Source organism: Mobula birostris, chromosome 2 (assembly GCF_030028105.1).
Source record: "Mobula birostris isolate sMobBir1 chromosome 2, sMobBir1.hap1, whole genome shotgun sequence".
NCBI classification, from domain to species: domain Eukaryota; kingdom Metazoa; phylum Chordata; class Chondrichthyes; order Myliobatiformes; family Myliobatidae; genus Mobula; species Mobula birostris.
Window position 1 is genome coordinate 208,277,977 of NC_092371.1, and position 22,924 is coordinate 208,300,900.

Here is a 22,924-nt window from a genome sequence, read left to right on the forward strand (position 1 = left end):
TGGAATTTAGAAGATTGAGGGGGGGATTTTATTGAAACGTATAAAATTCTAAAGAGATTGGACAGGCTAGATGCAGGAAGTTTGTTCCCAATGTTGGGGAAGTCCAGAACGAGGGGTCACAGTTTAAGGATAAAGGGGAAGTCTTTTAGGACCGAGATGAGGAAAAACTTCTTCACACAGAGAGTGGTGAATCTGTGGAATTCTCTGCCACAGGAAACAGTTGAGGCCAGTTCATTGGCTATATTTAAGAGGGAGTTAGATATGGCCCTTGTGGCTAAAGGCATCAGGGGGTATGGAGAGAAGGCAGGTACAGAGTTCTGAGTTGGATGATCAGCCATGATCATACTGAATGGCGGTGCAGGCTTGAAGGGCTGAATGGCCTACTCCTACACCTATTTTCTACTTTTCTATGTTTCTGTTTCTATGGATTCTTCCTGGTACCAGAATTGGGAATCTGTTATTTTTGGTGCAACATGGACAACATGTGGTTATGGCCACCAAGTCCTACTTCTTGATGCAAATACTTCAGAATGATGTCTGAGATTTGGAGATCCTTTGCCGGTATAACAGGATGTTTGACTCTTTAGGCATGGCTGCCTCACTAAGCTGTTCTCGAACTCTCAAGACACCATCATTAAGTACTGGGTTGAGCTTAAAAATATCACTGATCCTTTTCACACCTTCTCCCTTTTGCAAACCTGAGAATTCATCTGGAAATCTCTTTCTGTGGCAAAACCCAATGATCTCCATTTCAGCCTTTCTGTGCTCTTCCACAGAGAGCAATAACAATATTTTTGTTGTTTTTCATCCAAGTCAGAATGAGCGAGAGTGATGCTCAATTGCTTCCTCTTCCAATTAAGAAATTGTTAGAGTGAGTTTTTGGGTAGATGATTCACTTACGCCTAAATGATTCTGGCCACCAGCCTTCTATTTGACAAAGTACTGTGGATTGAGTTCACAACAATGCATTTCCTAAAAGCTGTAAATATCAGGATACTAGCCAGACGCTGCAGATGGAAGTGTGAGGTTTACAGGTAGTTTCAAAGACAGTATTATCTATACTTCATAGGTATGAATTGTCTTCTATGTTAGCACGTAAAATGCCAAATAAATGTATTGTGGATTTAACTTGCATTCCTAAAGGCTGTCGATACCAACCCAGACACGTTGGCGTCGGAAGGAAAAGATGAAGTCAGAAGGTGTGATGTTTTGTATGTAGCTTCAAATGGAAGCATTGTCTATAACTTTTTAAGTAGCGATTGCTTTTGTGTTTAGCATATAAATATCGAGTCCACATTGGGCTAGCAGACCTTTCTACCGAAAGCGTCTCCGTCCCTATGATGCCTGCTGTACCTTGTTGTGTCGAGTAAAGAAGCTGCTTTATATCTACCAGTAACTCTGTCTCTCCGGTGATTTCATCCATGCTACAACAGAAACAAGAGCAGGTTCTTAAATCTATTAATCCAGAGTACTGTCTTCCTCAAATGGATCCAAGACGAGAAGTGATGGATTATACATGTTACTGCGTACACCTCCTCTTCAGTCTGCACAGCATACCATGTAACACCCTTCTTGACTTCCAGATCATCTAACAGTTCTCCAGAACAATCAGGATTCACAAGCTATTTCCTTTCAGGCTGCAGAAGATACTGAGGTCCATGGACCCTTTTTTCATTCTCAACTCTCCATTGGCCACATCTGCCTGGTTGCTTGGAGTGTTTACATACCTCCATAGAGATTTCTGTGAGACCTTAAGAATTTATGAAACTGTTTGCAAAGGTTCAGAAACTGGAAGTTTTATTCTTAACATACCTCAGCACAGAAGTACTTTCAGTCAAAAGAAAAAACTGAGTCATTAAGCTGCATGCTCAACTCCTTCTTCCATAATGTGTCCATACGGCTTGCCATCGTAGCAGCAGTGAGCTTCCTACAAGGGATGGAAGCGACTTCAACAGACCCACCCTAGATTTTCCCCATAATAAAAGCACTGTGCACCTGAGAGATCGTGTTGTACGACAATAGATATATCACTGCTCCATAGCCATTTTCGCTTGCATCTATAAAGTGATGTAACTGTGTAGCAGTCACTTCTCCAAAATCCAGGGCTTCAAACAAACAAACCTGAAGTCTTCCAACAGCCAGAGCTCTTCCAGTCAGCTCGTCCACTCGTGAGCAGTTGATGTTGGTATAGTGTCATCCCAGCCAAACTCTTTCTTATGTATGGTCTTTTGGCAGACAGCACCACCAGACTCAAGATTCCTAAAGAATTATAGATGGAACTAACTGGGGAGAGGGTCCCCCTTTCTGGAGATGGTGGCTTGGATGGTGATCTTAAATACGTAAGTATCAGACTGAATGCACCTTTGTACACACAATACTCTCTCCACTGAAGGTACATCTTGATCCAAATCCAAATTTATCATATCTTTAACAAGAGAAAATCTGTAGATGCTGAAAAAAAAATTTTAAATAAATCAAAACCACTGAGAGACTGAGCAAAGGACTCAACACTGTATGACATGCTTCTAAATAACCAAGCTCCAAGACAACAAAAAGTACATTTGATTCTTATTATGAAAGCAGCAAAAATGAATGATTTTATATAGCGACAAAAAACTAAAATAAATTAGCCCTATGGCAAAATAAGAGCATTCAGCAGCAGTCAACAAAAATTTATCAATCCTGTTCCTGGCTACCTCTCACTAACAACTAAACCAAACGCACTAAATAGGACAAAGCACAATACTTAACTATACTCATTTGCTTCTAACACGCCCAACCAATGTGACAAATTACTGTAACCCATAATAAACATGCAATACAAAATACAACACAGACAGAAAACAGGTATACACAAATTCAAAATACTTTTCACCATTTGTTAAAGCTTTGAATATTTTGAAACTACAAAACAGTGAATTTCCCAATTTTGTTTGGGCTGCAGAGAACATCAAAAACTAAAAAATTTTGTTCAAAATTTGAATACCTACTAATTTTCTTTTCACCTTTGGAACACAGAACTGTACAGCACAGTACAGGCCCTTCACTCCACAATGTCATGCTAACATTTTAACATACTCCAAGATCAATCTAACCCTTTCTTCCCACACAGCCCTCCATTTTTCTTACTTCCATGTGCCCACCTACGAGCCTCTTAAATATCCCTAATGTTTCTGCCTCTACCACCACTCCTGGCAGTACATGAACTTACCACTATGTATAAAACACCTACTTCTGACATTCCCCCATACTTTCCTCCAGTCACCCAATTATTATGTCCTCTCGTATCTACCACTGCCACTTTGGAAAAAAAAGTGCTAGATATCACTCTATCTATGCCTCTTATCATCTCATAACACTTCTGCCAAGACTTCCAAAGAGAAAAGCCCAAGCTCACTCAACCTTTCCTCAGAAGACACATTTTCTAATCCAGACAACATCCCTATACTCAAATGGAGTTCAGAAGGATGAGGGATGATATCATTGATACATAACAAATATTGAAAATCCTCCACAGAGGAGACATGGAAAGTATGTTTCCATTAGTAGAAGATCCTAGGATTGAAGCATACAGCCTCAAAATTGAAGAACATCCCTTTAGAAGTGAGATGTGGAGGAATTTCTTCAGCCAGAGGGTGGTGAATCTGTGGAATGTCTTAAGAAAAAGGTTATGAACCCTTTGCAATTACCTGGCTTTCTGCATTAATTACACATAAAATGTGGTCTGATCTTCATCTAAGTCACAATAATAGTCAAACACAATCTGCCTAAACTAATAGCACACAAACAATTGTACTTTTCATGGCTTTATTGAATATATTGTTTAATCACAGTATGTCAAATAACAAACAAGAGAAAATCTGCAGATGCTGGATATCCAAGCAACACACACAATATGCTGAAGGAACGCAGCAAGCCAGGCAGCATCTATAGGAAAAAGTACAGTCGACATTTCAGGCGAGACCATTCGGAAGGACTGGAGATAAAAAAAAAGAAGAGGAGTAGATTTTGGAAGGTGGGGGAGGGGAGACAGAAACACAAAGAGGTGGGTGAAACCAGGAGGGGGAGGGATGAAGTAAAGAGCTAGAAGTTGATTGGTGAAAGAGATACAGGGCTGGAGAAGGGGGAGTCTCATAGGAGAGAACAGAAGGTCATGGAAGAGAGAAAAAGGGGGGTGGATCATCATAGGGAGGTAATGAGCAGGCAAGGAGATAAATGGAGACAGCGTAAAGGGGATGGGGAATGGTGAAGGGGGCAGGGCCAATACCCGAAGTTCGAGAAATTGATGTTCATGCCATCAGGTTGGAGACAGAAGAAGTGGGATCTCCCTTCTCCAGCCCTGTTTCTCCTTCACCAGTCAACTTCCCAGCTCTTTACTTCATCCACCCCCCTCCTGGTTTCACCTATCACCTTGTGTTTCTCTCTCCCCTCCCCTACCTTTTAAATCTACTCATTTTTTTTTCTCCAGTCCTGCCAAAGGGTCTCAGCCCAAAACGTCAGCTGTACTTTTCCCCCACATAGACAGTACTAAGTTTCCTCCGTTTGTCGACAATTTCTCTTACTGATTAACTCTCAGATCTTTAGAAATGCTTTTGAAGCCTTTCCAGTTTCATACATCTCTACAATTCTCCTTGTAGGGTCCATTGAAAGTTGTTTTGATTGAGGCATGGTGGACATAAACATATCTTTCTTGAGAAGAGCAGGCTCGTCAGTAACCTGACTTTGCGTGTCTTTTTTTTTTTAAGGGCAGGGCACTTCTATAACCCACACCTCCAATCTCATCTCATTGATTGGAGCACCTGACTCCAAATACCTTTTGTACAAGGCTTTACCCCAGAGGTTCACATACCTTTTTGCACCTAGACTGCGGTTGTTTAAATTATGTACTCAGTATTGACGAGAAGTAGTAAAATTGTTAGTGTGTTATTAGTTAAGGCAGATTGTGTTTGTCCATTATTGTGACTTAGATGAAGAATAGACCACATTTTATGAGTAATTAATACAGAAAAACATAACTGTAAAAAGTTCACAAATTTTTTCTTGCAATTATGGAAGGCTGTGGAGTCTAAGTCAATGGATGTATGTAAGCCAGAGGCTGATAAGATTCTTGATTGGTAAAGGGTGGAGGTTAAGGTTTATAGGAACAACGTAGAAGTATGAGGTTTAAGAAAAATAAGCCATGAGTACTTGTCAGTGCAAACACGATAGGCAAATGGGGCAAAATTGCTCCTATTTCTTATGTGCCTTTTGAACATGGTTATTCAAGTAGAATCTCTTTACGTGGTTCAATTTACCGGAAAAATTAAAGAATTCAGTCATTTGACCTTTAATCACACTTTTCAAGTCTACTCTTGGCTTAAAAACAAATCCATGCAATATTTCTAATTTCAGTTCCCATACCTCATACGTTGGTCTATCTCGCACACGTTCCCAACGTGGTCTTCCAGGCAAGGTCCTAACAAATGGTGCCATTCCTTGGGAGTACAATTTGCTTTGTTTGTTCATATTCATAATGTTGATTTTTATGACTTTACTCGGAATTCCCCCCTTCACACTGAAATAAAACCAGGACCTAAATATAATCAAGGCAAAAATGAGAATTAACATACAACATAACTTCAAGCTTTTGCACATTTAAAAAATAAAGTAGCAAACTTCTACATAAAATATCTCCAATGAATATTACGGAATAGGAAACGTCCTCAAACATAAGAGTTTGTTTTTCTTTGGAAATGCCACAAATCCATAATTAATTAAGATTATTTTAGAGGTTTTTTGAATAAAAGGAATAATAATAGATATAAAGGTAAGTAACAAAGAGGGCTAATTTCTAATTTCTGTATGCATAAAGACAGAGAAGACGACGTACATGTTATCTTTATTGCCCATTAATTAATATTGTCCATTTAATGCAAATTTCAGGATGGTCTGTACTGTTAATTATATTCTGGTTGGTTGTACATTCAGGGAGCCATCCTTCTGCAGGAATATTTTCGGTGTCTGGAACTTGTGCTCAGAAGCTTTCAGACCAGCGACCAGTATTTGAATTTTCAAAGGGATTCTGCTGGTTAGGATGTACTATTCAAAGTTACCTGTCTACACTCAGAATGTTAAACCTAGGTATGTGATTATAACTACTGAAACTCTAGTTTATCATCACAGTTGTCTTCAGGTTTAAAGGGTATAAAACGTTGAGGAGGAGATCTGCTTTGAACGATGACATAAATCTCCCAGTAACAGCTTCCCTGTGTGAGGGCTTTAGGAAAACAAGCAGAACAACAGATAAAAATAGGTTCGGTGGGGTGGTGAACCAGAGATGACTGAAAGATGTGGCGACAGTTGGGTACAATGGAATGCAATAATAAGCAGCAGAGGGAATTATTTCTGTGTCAGTCAGTATTCAGAATTGAGATTGTATCAACCCTATCTACAAGTAAAGCATCAAAGACCACTAAGGTCACTTATGAGGAATGCAGAAGTAGAGACAGTCAGTCTGTTCTTGATACAGCACATTCTATTTTCACAGTAAGTTTCTGGTGGAAGCAGGGCCTACAAAGCACAATGACTGCATTATCAACTATGACTGATCATATGTTGACTTTCATCTGATTGGCTCTATGTGATAATGGAATGTCTGTACATTGGGTGAAAATGTTGTTATCTACAACATACCAAACTCAATACAATCAGTGGCAAAGTATGAATCACCTGCTCCCATTTGCAAATATACTGTCAATCAAAATAAATGAGTTTGTTTAACTCGAAGAATGGTCAGTGGAAGTGATTCTTCTCACCACACCATTATTAAATTATTTACTCAATATTTTAGCGAACAAGAACCATGCTGGTTTAAAGCTTAAACCATTTATTTTGAGGCAGGTTAAAGCTAAATTGGATAGATACATGGACAGGAAAGGAATGGGTTATGGACTGAGTGCAGGTCGGTGGGACTTAGGTGAGAGTAAGAGTTCAGCACAGACTAAAAGGGCCGAGATGGCCTGTTTCCGTGCTGTAATTGTTATATGGTTATATGGTTATTTACAGTCAAAAGAATAGAACTAGCTTGATTCCTCCATTGGTATCTATAAGGAGCTAAAACAGCTTTATAGTATTGTAGTAGTATTCGCAGTGTTCTAATTTGTTCTAAAATTGCATAATTTGTTACCCAGTTTTATCTTTTTTTTACATCTTTTTAACAATTTCCATGAACATTAGGCTAATTGGAGCAGCTGATTAATTGAGCCAAAATGTACTGGTCCCGATGTGTCCCAATTAACTGAAATCTATCGTACATTGAAACATTTGGAAATCTTGAGATTAAAATAAAATTTTAATCTGGTGGCAGAAGGAACATGCAGAATTACCTATTGCTATTTTCAAACTCAGTCCCTGCACAATCGGGTTTGGTCCACACATTAAATTCACAATCTGGAGTGGATAAGGCATTCCCAAGATTCCCAGAGGTTCCATTATTGCCGGGAGCTGAATCTTCTGCTCCTTCAGAACGTTCCACTTTTTCAACTTGAGCAATATTTCCGGAATCAAACATAGAACTGAAAAGCAAGCCACCACAACGAATTTCCATTTTTGTGGCAAGAGAGAGCGTTTCAATACATATGACATGCTTTTATGTCCTGCTGAGTGGAGAGTTGTGCCTTGAAGATCTAGATGAAAAAAGAAACAACTATTACTAATTGGATCAAGTTATATTAAAATAAAAGTAAATGGAGAGAACTCTATAAAATTAAACATCTAGATTTTTCAAAATCAAATTGAAACTGAAATTTTGATTTGTATTCGAAGATTTGATTTGCAAGGTTTCCACTTGAAGCATCAACAATTCCTTTCCTACTATAGATGCTGCTCAACCCAGTGAGTTTTTCCAGCAGATTGTTTTAGATCCTCTTAAGCATGGTTTCCAAGTTAGGTGACAATATTCCATACTTGCCAAATCCATGCATACTAGTAGATCATTAATGTACAATCTATTAATGTACAACTTCTATCCTAAAAGGAATAATATAATTCAAATCATAATTTATGGGAAGTTTGACAGTTTCTCAGCAATAGTCCTGAATACTGTCACTATGGTAGTGGGAAGAAAAGGCAAGGAGAAGGCCGTCAGGGAGTGATCAAGATAAAGTTCAAAATGCATGTACGTCACCGAATACAACCCTGAGATTCATTTTCTTGCAGACATTCACATTAAATACAAGAAACAATAGAATTAATGAAAGACTGCCCCCAACCAATATGCAAAAGACAAAAAACTGTGCAAATACAAAAGGAAAAAGAGATAGATATCGAGAACATGAGATGAAACGTCCTTGAAATTGCGTCCACAGGTTTTGGGAACAGTTCAGTAATGGGGTGAATGAAGTTATCCCCTCTGGTTCAAGAGCCTGATGGCTGAAGGGTAATAATTGCTCCTAAACTTGGTGGTGTGAGTCTTGAGGCTCCTGTACCTTCCTGATGGCAGCAGGGAAAAGAGAGCATGGATAGGGTTGTGGGGATCCTTGATGATGGATGCTGCTTTCCTGTGACTGCACTCCATACAGATGTGCTCAGTGGTGGGGAGAGCTTTACCAATGATGGACTGGGCTGTATCCACTACTTGTCATCTTTTTGTAGGCTCTTCCATTCATGGGCAAAGACACATTTTTTTAAACTAAAGTTTTAAGTAAATTTATTATCAAAGCACATATATGTCACTATATACAACCCTGAGATCCATTTTCTTGTGGGTATACTCAATAAATCTCTACATTAATAACCATATGAACGACCACACCATCTTGGGTGTTCAACCAGTGTGCAAAAGTAAACAAATTGCAAATACAAACAGAAAAAAAATAATAAAAGTAAATAAGCAATAAATGTCGAGAACATGAGATGAAGAGTCCTTGAAAGCAAGTCATGGGGTTGTGGGAACATTTCAATGATGGCACTATAGACTCAGCAATGACTAAATAAAGCTGTGCAATTTAATAAAACACTCAGCACATTGTATTTGAGCAATACACATCACCTCAGCCATGACATTTTCTTGAATGTGCCACTTCTCCATCGTAAATGGACCCCCAAACTACTGTCAGAAAATTAGTTATCAAGCCACTCTCTGACAATTATAAATGCAATTAAGGCACATACAATATTCCCATTAACACCTCAATCTATTATCCAACTTATGAAATATGCAGTAATACCCTAGTTTACTAATGCCTTTCACTTAGTTAAAAGCAAAACAGTCAAAATAACATAATACCCAAGGTTGTTTCTCAAATGTTCACAAAAATGTCAGTGTTAAAAAAAAACCTATCTTTCCTTTCTACATCCAAGTAGAATACCTCAAACATAAATAAAACTTCAAATAAAAAGTACATTTACTCCAGTAAAGTATAACTCATCTCACAAAAGTATTATCAAAGAAAATTTGACCAAAAGATGATTTTTAGGGCAGGTGAATAAAATCTTGGTTAAACAGGAAGCTATAAAGAGCATTTTAAATAAGGGACAGGTGCAGATATTTTAGGAAATGGATGTAAAGATTTAGAACTCCAGACATGCTTTAAGTTATGAGTGAGATTAATATGATGCCAAAATCAGAGAGACATGGCTTTTGGAATTTTTCAGAGCAGTATGAAATAGGAACTGCTTAACGCCTTCTTCTGAATGCCAGTTTTATTATACATCAATTCCTTAAAAGCATTATTTATGCTTTCTCGTGAGATGGCTTGTCAATTATGTTTTTGCAAATGGATCGATTAACAGATGTAATCATGTAAGTTTAAGTTGTTCCATACTCCAGAACTCAATATTTCAAGCAGGTGTAGACTGTACCAATTTCATATGCAAGATTCTAGTTCCACCAACTCACATTCAAAATGCATTATTCTATTTGAAATCAATAGAAAAAAACTATACTTCCTCAGCTATCTAGATCATTATCTGATCATTCAAATACATATTTTTTGAAGGATATGGGAGTGCAAATTAACAAATGTTTGTCCATCATAAAGCAAACCTTCCATTGAGATTAAAATGTATCAATCAACAGGTATGGTCATAATTTAGAGATTCCAGAACAGAGGTTTACACAATACAGGTGTTCCCCGCTTTTCGAATGTTCGCTTTACAAAACCCCGCTGTTACGAAAGACCTAGTTACCTGTTTTCGCTAACGGAAGGAGTTTTCACTGTTACGAAAAAAGGGAGCGCACGAAAAAAGGCAGCGCGCGCCCCGAGCAATCAAGTTCCTCCCCCAGAACTGCATTCGAGCCGGCTTTGCTTAAACACGTGCTTGTGAGCAGCCATTAGCAAGATGAGTTCTAAGGTATCGGAAAAGCCTAAAAGAGCTCAAAAGGGTGTTACACTTAGTGTAAAACTAGACATAATTAAGCGTTCAGATCGTGGTGAATGAAGCAAGGACAAAGTGAGTTGGTCTTGTAGAAGTTGACAAAGATGATGTTGAAGAGGTTTTGGCATTCCATGACCAAGAACTGATAGATGAAGAGCTGATGCAATTAGAAGAGGAAAGGATAAAAATCGAAACCAAATGCAGTAGCGAATGGACTGAAAGTGAAGTGGTCCAGGAATTGAACGTGAAGCAACTGCATGAGATGATAAAAAAAATACGCGAGGCTAAGCAGTCAAGCATACTGTCGTTTTTCAAGCCTTCCACACCAGCCACAGCAGACGACGAACCTCGACCTTCCACATCGAGGCAGGTAGACAGAGAAGAAGATGACCTGCCTGCCCTGATGGAAACAGACAATGATGAGATGACAACCCAGTGTCCCACCACCCCAATTCCCAGACCGATACATTGCCGCGGTAGCCGGGACGCACATGGAATTACGGGAAGTTACATACGTGGATAGGGCGTTGGCTGATTGGCAGGAAACACAGAGTGGAAATAAAGGGATCCTATTCTGGTTGGCTGCCGGTTACCAGTGGTCTGTATTGGGGCCGCTTCTTTTTACATTGTACATCAACGATTTGGATTATGGAATAGATGGCTTTGTGGCTAAGTTTGCTGATGATACAAAGATAGGTGGAGGGGCCGGCAGTGCTGAGGAAACAGAGTCTACAGAGAGACTTGGATAGATTGGAAGAATGGACAAAGAAGTGGCAAATGAAATACAATGTTGGAAAGTGTATGGTTATGCACTTTAGCAGAAGAAATAAACGGGCAGACTATTATTTAAATGGGGAGAGAATTCAAAGTTCTGAGATGCAACGGGACTTGGGAGTCCTCGTGCAGGATACCCTTCAGGTTAACCTCCAGGTTGAGTCGGTGGTGAGGAAGGCAAATGCAATGTTGGCATTCATTTCTAGAGGAATAGAATATAGGAGCAAGGATGTGATGTTGAGGCTCTATAAGGCGGTGGTAAGACCTCACTTGGAGTACTGTGGGCAGTTTTGGGCTCCTTATTTAAGAAAGGATGTGCTGACGTTGGAGAGGGTACAGAGAAGATTCATGAGAATGATTCCGGGAATGAGAGGGTTAACATATGAGGAACATTTGTTCACTGTTGGACTGTATTCCTTGGAGTTTAGAAGAATGAGGGGGGACCTCATAGAAACATTTCGAATGTTGAAAGGTATGGACAGAGTGGATGTGGCAAAGCTGTTTCCCATGATGGAGGAGTCTAGTACAAGAGGGCATGACTTAAGGATTGAAGGGCACCCATTCAGAACAGAGATACGAAGAAATTTTTTTTGCCAGACGATGGTGAATCTATGGAATTTGTTGCCACGGGCGGCAGTGGAGGCCAAGTCATTGGGTGTATTTAAGGCAGAGATTGATAGGTGTCTGAGTAGCCAGGGCATCAAAGTTTATAGTGGGGGGGGGGGGGGACAAAATGGGAGAATGGATCAGCTCATGATAAAATGGCGGAGCAGACTCAATGGGCCGAATGGCCGACTTCTGCTCCTTTGTCTTATGGTCTACATTATTTCTACTTTATACAGGCTATGTATTTTTGTGTGTTATTTGATATGATTTGGCAGTTTCATAGCTTAAAGGTTACTGGAGAGAGTGCTTCTGCCTAGAGCGCTTGCGTGAGATTTTCACTACAGAGAACAGTGTGGCAATGATTATAGAAAAGTATTTCTACTTTATATAGGCTGTGTATTTATCATATCATTCCTGCTTTTACTATATGTTACTGTTATTTTAGGTTTTATGTGTTATTTGGCATGACTTGGTAGGTTTTTTTTGGTCTGCGAACGCTCATAAATTTTTCCCATATAAATTAATGGTAATTGCTTCTTCACTTTACGACATTCTGACTTACGAACCATTTCATAGGAACGCTCTAACTTCGGATGGCGGGGGAAACCTGTATACAAAAACTACAGCAAACTATCATGTTAATAGAATAGGACATTGACGAATTCTGCAGGGAGCGCTCATGGAGTGAGGTTGTCTTTGGCTTTGCTCCATTCACATTGTTTTTTTTTTAACCTATGATCTCCCTTACTTAACCAATTTTTACGTACACTAGAAGATTTATTTTATTTTACTGCTCTTTACTCGAACTGTAACTGAAGTCTGAAGAAATGAGTACAAGATCCAAAACAAAAGATGGGAAAGATTCCGAAGGGAACGGAGGAAAAAGAAAAGGCGATCCTAAGCAAACGGAGCTATCTTATGAGATTACGATGAAGCTATTGCTCGACCACGCCCACCATATACCGTGTCCAAAATCGGTATCCACCAAATCTAGACCGAGGCCAATTATTCTCCGTTTCCATTATGTTAGCATTAAAGAACAACTTATCCCTATTGCCCGCCGGCAAGGTATGATTAATATTGACAACATTCATTCCGTTTGGTTGAGGCCTACAGTCCAGAAGTGATGAAAGAGCGACTGGCTTTTAAACCTCTGATGTCGGAATGCTATCAAAAAAATCTCAAACCGGCCTTATTGTACCCTGCACATTTAAGAATTTCTCTTTCCGACAGATCTCATCATGTCTTCCATTCCACAAGTGCTGCTCAAAGTCTTGTGCATGAGCACTACCCATCTGATATGGACACCATCCTTTAATTAATGTTTCGCGCTTTCAGCATCGCCTCTTTTTTCAGGTGTTTTTTTAAAAAAATAATAAACCTTCAATTATCGTATGAAGAAGGTCTTTTATAAGTTCAAGATTTTCATCTGTGGTTAGTACCGTAGGTATTTTTTCATAACTCATCTAAAGTTTTTTTTTCTCTTGCGAGTGATTTTACTTTTAACTAGTAAATTTTTAACTATTTGATTTCTGACATTGTCAACAATGATTTGATGATAAATTTTGACTATATAGAGGAACATTTTCTTTATTTTTGATTTTGTATAATTAAAATGGTGGTTTGTTTCCCTTTTCGCGTAATTTCCTTTGTTCTTTCTGTGTACGCCATTTTCTTAGGTTTCTTCTTCCCATAATTCCTCTTTTTTGAAGCAACATTTCTAATTACTTTTGTTTGTAATTGAGTAATTATATGTATTGGCGCTAACTTTTTTTTCCCCTCATGTATTTTAGAAATCATATGTAGATTATTATAGTACAGTATTTAATTTTTTTTATTTTATCAGATTTTGGGGGGTTTTCTTTATAACATATATTTTTGGAGTTGCCTCCTGCAGAAATGGGGTTAAATTTAGTGTTAGTTAGTTCTTTTTTCAGCCTTCTCTGGCTTAGTTCGGGGACTTCAGGGATGGAGGGTGGGGGGAGTCTCTTTTTTCTTTTTTATTAATTTTTTTTATTGGGCTGATTTAGTACTACAAAGATGTCTGCAGTGTCGTGATTTCCGGTTCTGCTCTGAATATTTATTCCTCTTCCGATCTCATGAGTTTACATTATGGTTAACTCTTTATATACCAAAGGGTTAACATTAAATTATGGCTCACATTATTAAGTTCGTCTCTTGGAATACAAATGGTCTAAACCATCCAATAAAACGGAAAAAGATTTTCAAAGTATTCCAAAGACTGAATGCTCACAGTATTTTTGCACAAGAAACTCATGTAAGGAAAGAGGATAATCAATGCTTCTTTAAGTTTTGGAAGAAAGAACAATAGCACTCAAATTCCCAAGCCAAAGTCATAGGAGTTTCAATTTTTATAGATTCCTCAATTACATTTACTCATCAAGACATTATCTCAGATCCTAGTGGTAGATTTTTGTTAATTACTGGGTTACTTTTTAATAAAAAAGTTGCTATGGTTAACGTTTATGCTCCAAATGTGGATTATCCTGAATTTTTTAAGCACCTATTCACTTCCTTTCCTAACTTAAACGAGTATATGTTGATAATGGGTGGTGATTTTAACTTATGCTTAAAAAACATGTTGGGTAGATCCATATGTAGTCTGGCTCTACCGAATAAGTCGGCTACTCTTATCAAATCTTTTATGACTGATTCTGGGATTTCAGAAATTTAGAGATTTCTACACCCAAAGGACAAAGAGTTTTCATTCTTCTCACGTTTATCATTCTTATTCTCAAACTGACTACTTTTTTATTGACTCTCGTTTAATTCCACTTGTAATTGATTGCAATTATGACATTATCGCCATTTCGGATCATGCTCCAATGAAACTTTCTATTAAGTTAATGGATACTACTTCTACTAATAGACAATGGCGATTTAATTCTAATTTGCTTCAAGACTTGGACTTTGTTAAGTTTATGGAGGAACAGATTGATTTCTTCTTTTCAACTAATATTACGGAAGAAATTTCCAACAGAACAGTATGGGACGCTTTTAAAGCTTATATCCGCGGACAGATTATTTCCTATTCTGTTGGTTTGAAAAAACGTATTAAGAATGAAATACTTTTGTTGGTTGATAAAATTAAAGAAATTGATAAAAAAAATATTCTATTGCTCCTAGCAAGGAGCTTTATAAATAGAGAGTTGAACTCAGAGTTGAACTCCAAATGGAACATAGTTTATTATTAACATCCTCGATCAAAAATCAATTAATGAAAACTAGGAGTGAGTTTTATATTCATAGTGATAAATCGGGTAAATTATTAGCTAATCAACTGAAAACCACTTCGGTTAAACGTCAAATTATTAAGATCCGTAAACATGATCATACTTTGACAGTTGATCATGACGAGATAAACAAAACTTTTCAAGAATTTTATATCTCCTTATATCATTCTGACTTCCCTCATGATTTTAACATCATGCATGACTTTCTAAAAAATTGAATTTTCTGAAATTATCACCCGAAGATTGTTTAACATTAGAAACTCCTATTACAGAGGAAGAAATAACAGCTGTAATCTTCTCAATGAATTCCGGTAAAGCACCTTGTCCTGATGGTTTTACACCTGAATTTTTTTTTAAGTCTTTTTCCTCTATTCTCTCTCCTTGGTTGTCTAGAATATTCAAAGAAGCAATCAGATTACCAGAATCGTTCTATGAAGCTTCTATTTCTTTTAATTCTTAAAAAGAATAAAGATCCTACTGATTGTGCATCATATAGACCGATATCTCTTTTGAACGTAGATTCAAAAATTTTTTCAAAGATTTTAGCAACTAGTTTAGAGAAGGTATTACCTCAAATTATCTCTGTGGACCAAACAGGATTTATTAAAAACCGTTATTCATCTTTTAATATCAGGAGTTAATGAATATTGTTTATACTCCTTCATTTAACACTCCGGAATGTATTACTTCATTAGATGCTGAGAAAGCATAGAGTTGAATGGCCATATTTATTTAGTGTGTTCGAGAAATTTAATTTTAGTCCGATATTTATATCTTGGATTAAATTGTTATATCATGCCCCTTTAGCTTCGGTTTGTACTAATAATCAAAGATCTGCCTTTTTTCGTCTATCTCGGGGTACTAGGCAAGGATGCCCTCTTAGTCCATTATTATTTGATATTGCCCTTGAACCTTTAGCAATTGCCATCCGAGACTCGCCTAACATTTTTGGTATTACCCGTGGAAATGAAATACATAAATTATAATTATATGCAGATGATTTGTTATTATATATCTCTAATCCAGGGAAATCAATTCCCGTTATTTTATCTTTGTTGGCTCAATTTAATAATTTTTCTGGTTATAAATTGAACCTGAATAAGTGCGAACTATTTCCCCTAAATAAGCAGGTTCCTATTTATGGATGTCTACTAGTTAAATTGGTTACTGACCTTTCTACATATTTAGGGGTTAAAATCATGAAAAAGCATATAAGATTTATTTAAAGCTAATTTTTAACCCTTAATTGATCAGATTAAACTTTTGTTTACTAAATGGTCACCAATCTCTTTGTCACTGATTGGTCAGATCAATGCTATCAAGATGATTATTTTGCCTAAATTTTTATATGTACTTCAAACAGTACAAATTTTTATTCCAAAATCCTTTTTTGATAATGTTGATTCAAAAATTTCCTCATCTATATGGCAGAACAAAAACCCTAGGTTAGGTAAAAGACACTTACAGAAATCTAAAAAAGAGGGGAGGGTTAGCACTCCCGTATCTTAGATTTTACTATTGGGCAATTAACATTCAATATTTAAAATTTTGGTTATGGGACTTGGATATAATTTCAAGTCCACATTGGGTAAATCTTGAATGTAATTCTTTACAAGCGTTTTCACTGGGTTCTGTTTTAGGGACTTTGCTTCCTTTTATTCTTTCTAAATTGTATAAACAAATGAATAACCCAATAGTTAAACATACTTTACGTATATGGTTTCAATTTCAAAACTTTTTTGGGTTGAACCAATTTATTTTAGCAAGTCCTATTATATCTAATTTCTTTTTTCGACCTTCCACTATGGATCAAGCTTATTTAGATTGGAAAAATCAAAGGTATAGTATGATTTCGAGATTTATTTTTGGATAATTGTTTTATGTCCTTCGAACAACTATCTAATAAATATAATTTGCCTAGATCTCACTTTTTTAGATATCTACAGGTTAGAAACTTTTTAAATACTGTTTCTCCTAATTTTCCAAATTTATATCCAATGGATATTTTGGAAAACATTTTAGATTTAAATCTTTTTCAGAAAGGTGTTGTAGCAATTATTTATAATACAATTATGAATTTATGTCCTGATGTATCTAATAAAATTAAGACTGATTGGGAAAGAGAACTTAAGATCACTGTACCTATTGAAAAATGGGAAAAAAATTTTCAATTAGTTAATTCATCCTCTATATGTGCTAAACATGCGTTGATACAATTTAAAGAAGTGCACAGGGCTCATATGTCTAAAGATAAATTATCTCATTAGATTAGATTATGAGAACACTCAGACCTCTTTTATTGTCATTTAGAAATGCATACATGCATTAAGAAATGATACAATGTTTCTCCGGAGTGATATCACAGAAAACAGGACAGACCAAAGACTAACACTTTCAGAACTACATAACATATAGTTACAGCAGTGCAAAGCAATACCACAATTTGATGAAGAACAGACCATGGGCACAGTAAAAAAAAAGTCTCAAAGTCCCAAGTCGATCGACTCCCAAGTCCCCGACAGCAGGCGGCAAAAGGGGGAAACTCCCTGCCATAAACCTCCAGGCACCGTCAACTTGCCGATACCTTGGAAGCAGCCAACCACAGCCGACACTGAGCCCATTCGTCCAAAAACTTCGAGCTCCGATACAGCCTCCCGAGCGCCATCCTCTGCCGAGCACCTTCGACCTCTCCCCAGCCGCTGAAACACGCAAAGCCGAGGATTTCGGGGCCTTCAGCTCGGGAGATTCCGGTTAACACACAGTAGCAGCGGCAGCGAAGCGGGCATTCCAGAAGTTTTCCAGATGTTCCTCTGTGCTCTCACGTCTGTCTCCATCAAATTAGAATTGTGCATGGTCCTCTACTTGACAGATAACAGATATCATCACCGAAGTGGCCGCGCGCGCTGCCATCGCGCCATCTTCTCCCCCTACTCTTACATAAATCCTATATGTGATAGATGTCATTCCGAGATAACTTCTTTAACTCATATGTTTCAGTCATGTCCTTTGTTGAAAAAATATTGGAAAGATATTTTTGATATTATCTCAACTGTTTTGAATATTGACTTACAAACTCACCCAATTACTGCTATTTTTGGGTTACCAATGATAGAATCAAATCATTTAACCTCTTCAGCTCGTCGGATGATTGCATTTCTTACATTAATGGCTAAAAGATCCATTTTGCTGAATTGGAAAGAGATTAATCCTCCTACCATATTTCATTGGTTCTCTCAGACTATGCTGAGTTTAAATTTGGAGAAAATTAGAAGTGTTGTTTATGATCCCTCTATTAAATTCGAAAAGACCTGGAAGCCATTTATTCAACATTTTCATATGACGTAATTTGACCTTTTCCAAACTTATTTTATTTCTTTGTAATATTGGTTGAGAGGAACGGAGTCGTCGACACTAAGGTTTTTTCTTTTTTTTAAATGATGTTACATAACAGCCCATGTCTTTTTTTTTTAGTTTACTTGATTAATTCTGTTTAGATTAGTTTTTTTGGGGGGGGGGGCTTATAATTTTTTTTTTCCTTTTTCATGATTTTTTTTGGATATTTTTCTTTGTTTTATATTGTTCATCTGTATCCTATATGATTGGGAGTTTTATCATTTAAGTGTCAACTGGCTTTATAATTACTTAGGCTAATTATAACAATGTATTCCCAATAACTTTGTCCTATTACCATGTTATGTTTATTATGAAACTAATAAAAAAATTGAAAAAGATAAAAGGACATTGGTCTACTATCATGCAGGACTTCTATGTGTTCAAAGTACATTATCAAAGCACACATGTCAAGATATACAACCCTGAGATTCATTTTCTTCCAGGCATTCACAGTAAATACAAGAAACACAACAGAATCAATGGAAGAATGCATCCAACAAAACAACCAACCAGTAAGCAAAAGACAAACAGTGCAAATACAAATAGAAAGAAAAATAATTATTAAATAAGCAATAAATATCAAGAACATGAGAGGACAAGTCCTTGAAAGTGATTCCATAGGTTGTGCGAACAGTTCAGTGATGTGAGTTGAGTAATCCCCTTTGGTTCATGAGCCTGATGGCTGAAGGGTGATAACTGCTTCTAAATCTGATGGTGTGGGTCTTGAGGCTCCTGTAGCTTCCTTCCTGATCTCCAGGACAAAGAACCTGGAGGAAAATTTGCTACTGCTGCTCAGGTGGTTTTTGAACTAGAGTTGCAAGGAAATGGGGACCAGAATGCCAGATCAGCTAGTGGAGTGGCTGTGGGAAAAGTACATGTTAAGCCTACATGCAAAGAGGTTAATGATGGTGGGACTAAAGTTTTGAATTGTGTTTATTTCAATGCAAGGAATAATGTATGTAGGCAGATGACCTTACAGCATGGACATTGTGGCCATTGGTCACATTTAGTTGCAGGGGTGGGTGGCAGGACTGACAGCTCAATGGTCAAGAGCTCTGTTGTTTTAGACATGATGGAAGCAGATATTAAGGAGAGAGGGTGGCATTACATTACCCATCAAGGAAAGTGTCACAGCAGTGCTCAGATGAGGCAGACTGGAGAGCTCGTCTACAGCGTTTCAGAATGTAAATCTACTCTCTTCATTGCTCTCCTCTTTTCACCTGCCTTTTCTGGCTTGCTGATATATTTATGAGACACTTGTTTGAAAACAGTTTGGAAATTCATAGAAATGTAAACAGTTCCATAAACATTAATATTCACATCTTCAAGATGCTTGAAAATGAGAAAATAAAAACACCGCGACATCATCCAACTATAACACGTGAGTGGAGCAGACTTTTTAGCCCTTCAGATCTATATGCCCATTCAACAGATCACAAGACAGCCTCAGCATACTTCCCTGTAAAAATTCCCATCTCCTTCAATTTTAGTGGTATCTGCAAACCTACCAATCACATTTTGAATATTTATAAAGCAAGCATTCACAACCCCAAAAAATTAACATCTTGTAGCATGACATTTCACCAAATCTCAGTCCTGTATAACCACTTATTACCAGGCTGCACTTCTACGTGACTCCAGATCTACACTACTGTGCTTCTACTGAGATCTCATCTTGCACTGCACCATCTAACCCAAACTGAGCAGACTACATTAACCAAATTCACCTCTCTCAACTGTAGGAACATGCAAAAATATAAACATGAGAAAACCTGCAGAAGCAGGAAATTCAAAGTAATACACTCAAAATGCTGGAGGAACTCAGCAGGTAGGCACTATCTGTGGAAATGAGCTAACAGTTAACGTTTCGGGCTGAGACCCTTCTTCAGGACTGAGAGGGAAGGGGGGAGATGGCTGAATTACAAGGTGGGGTTAAAGAGGTTAGCTGGAAGGTGATAGGTGAAGCCAAATGGGTTGGATAGGTCAAGGGCTAGAGAAGAAAGAATCTGATCAAAAAGGAGAATGGACAATAGGAGGAAGGGAAGGAGGAGGGGACCCAGGGGGAAGTAATAGGCAGGTGAACAGTAGTAAAAGGTAAGGATGGGGAATAGATAAAACGTTTAGACGCAGGGAAGTCCTGCTTGTGGTAGATGGTACGCAGGTGCTCGACGAAGTGGCCCCCCAATTTACAACAGGCCTCACCAATGTAGAAGCAGCTATATCAGGAGCACCGAAAACAATACACAACCCCAGCAGATTTGCAGGTGAAGTGTTGTCTCACCTTAAAGGACTGTTTGGGGCCCTGACTGGAGGTGAGGGAGGAGGTGTAAGGGCAGGTGTAGCACTCAGGCCCCTTGCAGGGATAAGCACCTGGAGGGAAATTAGTGATGATTGAACAAAAAAATTGTGAAGGCAGTGATCTCTGCAGAAAGTGGAGGGATTGTGCGAGAGGTAAACATGTTTAGTGGTAGGATCCCTTTGTAGATGGCAGAAGTTGCAGAGGATAATGTGTTGGATGCAAAGGCTCATGGGGTGGTCGGTCAGGACAAGAGGGACTATTATGATAGTGGGAAGATGGGGTCAGGTGTCCCAATCAATGAGATGAGACTGGAGGTGTGGATTGTGGAGGTGCCTTGCCTTATAAAAAAAGCCACACGAAGTCAGCTTACTGACAGAGCCTGCTCTTCTCAAGAAAGATCTGTTTATGTGCACCATGCCTCGATCAAATTAACTCTCAGAGGAACTTAGAAGAAAAATTGTAGAGATGCATGAAGCTGGAAAAGGCTACAAAAGCATTTCTAAAGACGTGAGTGTTTATCAGTCCACAGTAAGAGAAATGGAGAAATTTCAATATTGTTGCTACTGGCCCCAAGAGTGGGCATCCTCCACAGATCACGCCTACGGCACAACATGCAATGCCAAAACAGGTAAAAAAGAATCCAAGGGTAACAGCAAAAGACTTGCAGAAATTTCCAGAACTTGCTGAGGTCTCTGTTTATGTATCCACTATAAGAAAAACACTGACCAAGAATGGTGTTCATGGGAAGTCACCGTGGGAGAAAATCACTGCTCTCCAAAAAACACACATCAAAGTTGCTGGTGAACGCAGCAGGCCAGGCAGCATCTCTAGGAAGAGGTACAGCCGACGTTTCGGGCCGAGACCCTTCGTCAGGACTAACTGAAGGAAGAGCTAGTAAGAGATTTGAAAGTGGGAGGGGGAGAGGGAGATCCAAAATGATAGAAGACGGGAGGGGGAGGGATGGAGCCAAGAGCTGGACAGGTGATTGGCAAAAGGGATATGAGAGGATCATGGGACATCCTGCGCCTCCTGTCCCATGATCCTCTCATATCCCTTTTGCCAATCACCTGTCCAGCTCTTGGCTCCATCCTTCCCCCTCCCGTCTTCTCCTATCATTTTGGATCTCCCCCTCCCAAATCTCTTACTAGCTCTTCCTTCAGTTAGTCCTGACGAAGGGTCTCGGCCCGAAACTTTGACTGTACTTCTTCCTAGAGATGCTGCCTGGCCTGCTGCGTTCACCAGCAACCTTGATGTGTGTTGCTTGAATTTCCAGCATCTGCAGAATTCCTCGTGTTTACACTCTCCAAAAAACATTGCTGCACTCCTCAGGTTTGCAAAAGACCACCTGGATGTTCTATAACACTTCTGGGAGAATGTTCTGTGGACAGATGAGACAAAAGATGAACCTTTTAACAGAAATATACATTGCTATGTTTGGAGGAAAAAGGGCACTGCACACCAAAACCAAAACGTCATTCCAACTGTGAAGCATGATGGAAGAAGCATCATGGCTTGGGACTGTTTTGTTGCCCCAAGGCCTGGGCAGCTTGCAGTCATTGAGGGGAATAATTAATTCAAAATTGTATCAAAACATTTTATAGGAGAATGTCAGAGTAGCAGTCTGTCACCTGAAGCTTATTAGAAGTTGAATAATGCAATAAGACAATGGTCGAAAGACAAGAGTAAATTAACAACAGACTGGTTTAAAAAGAAGAAAATTTGAGTTTTGGAATGGCCAAGTCATAGTCCTGACTTTAATCCTATAGAAATGTTGTACAAGGACCTGAAGCAAGCTGTTCATGCAAGGAAGCCCACCAATATCCCAGAGGTGAAGCAGTTTTGTAAGGAGGAATCGCCTAAAGTTCCTCCAAGCCAATGTGCAGGACTGATCAACAGTTACCAGAAACATTTGATTGAAGTTATTGCTGTACAAGGGGGTCACATCAGTTACTGAAAGCAAAGGTTCAAATACTTTTTCCAACAAATACATGTAATATTGGATCATTTTTCTAAATAAATAATGTTTTTCGTGTTTTTTATTAATTGGGTTCTCTTTATCTAGTTTTTGAACTTGCGTGAAGATCTGATCATATTTTAGGTCATACTTATGCAGGAGCAGGGAAAATTCACTGTATAGTCGAGGTGACGATAGGAATCAGTAGGTTTATAAAAGATGTCAGTTGACTGCCTCCATATGTGGAGAGAGAGAGATCAAGAAAGGGGAGGGAGGCATCAGAGATGG

General features: G+C 38.3%; 1 protein-coding gene across 6 annotated transcripts in view; it reads right to left on the minus strand.

Moving 5' to 3' along the window:
- agbl5 (AGBL carboxypeptidase 5) overlaps window positions 1–22,924 on the minus strand; it is a 153,612-nt gene that overhangs the window by 122,639 nt on the left and 8,049 nt on the right. For 5 of the 6 annotated variants that reach the window (XM_072251352.1, XM_072251350.1, XM_072251353.1 and 2 more), the window contains exons 2-3: window positions 7,365–7,664; window positions 5,401–5,572 (exon numbers count right to left, since the gene is read on the minus strand). In XM_072251352.1, coding sequence (XP_072107453.1) covers window positions 5,401–5,572; window positions 7,365–7,585 — 393 coding nt within the window. In that variant the 5' untranslated portion in view covers window positions 7,586–7,664. Of the gene's footprint in view, window positions 1–2,121; window positions 2,452–5,400; window positions 5,573–7,364; window positions 7,665–22,924 lie in introns of those variants that run through there. The other variant, XM_072251354.1, reaches the window with a different exon arrangement.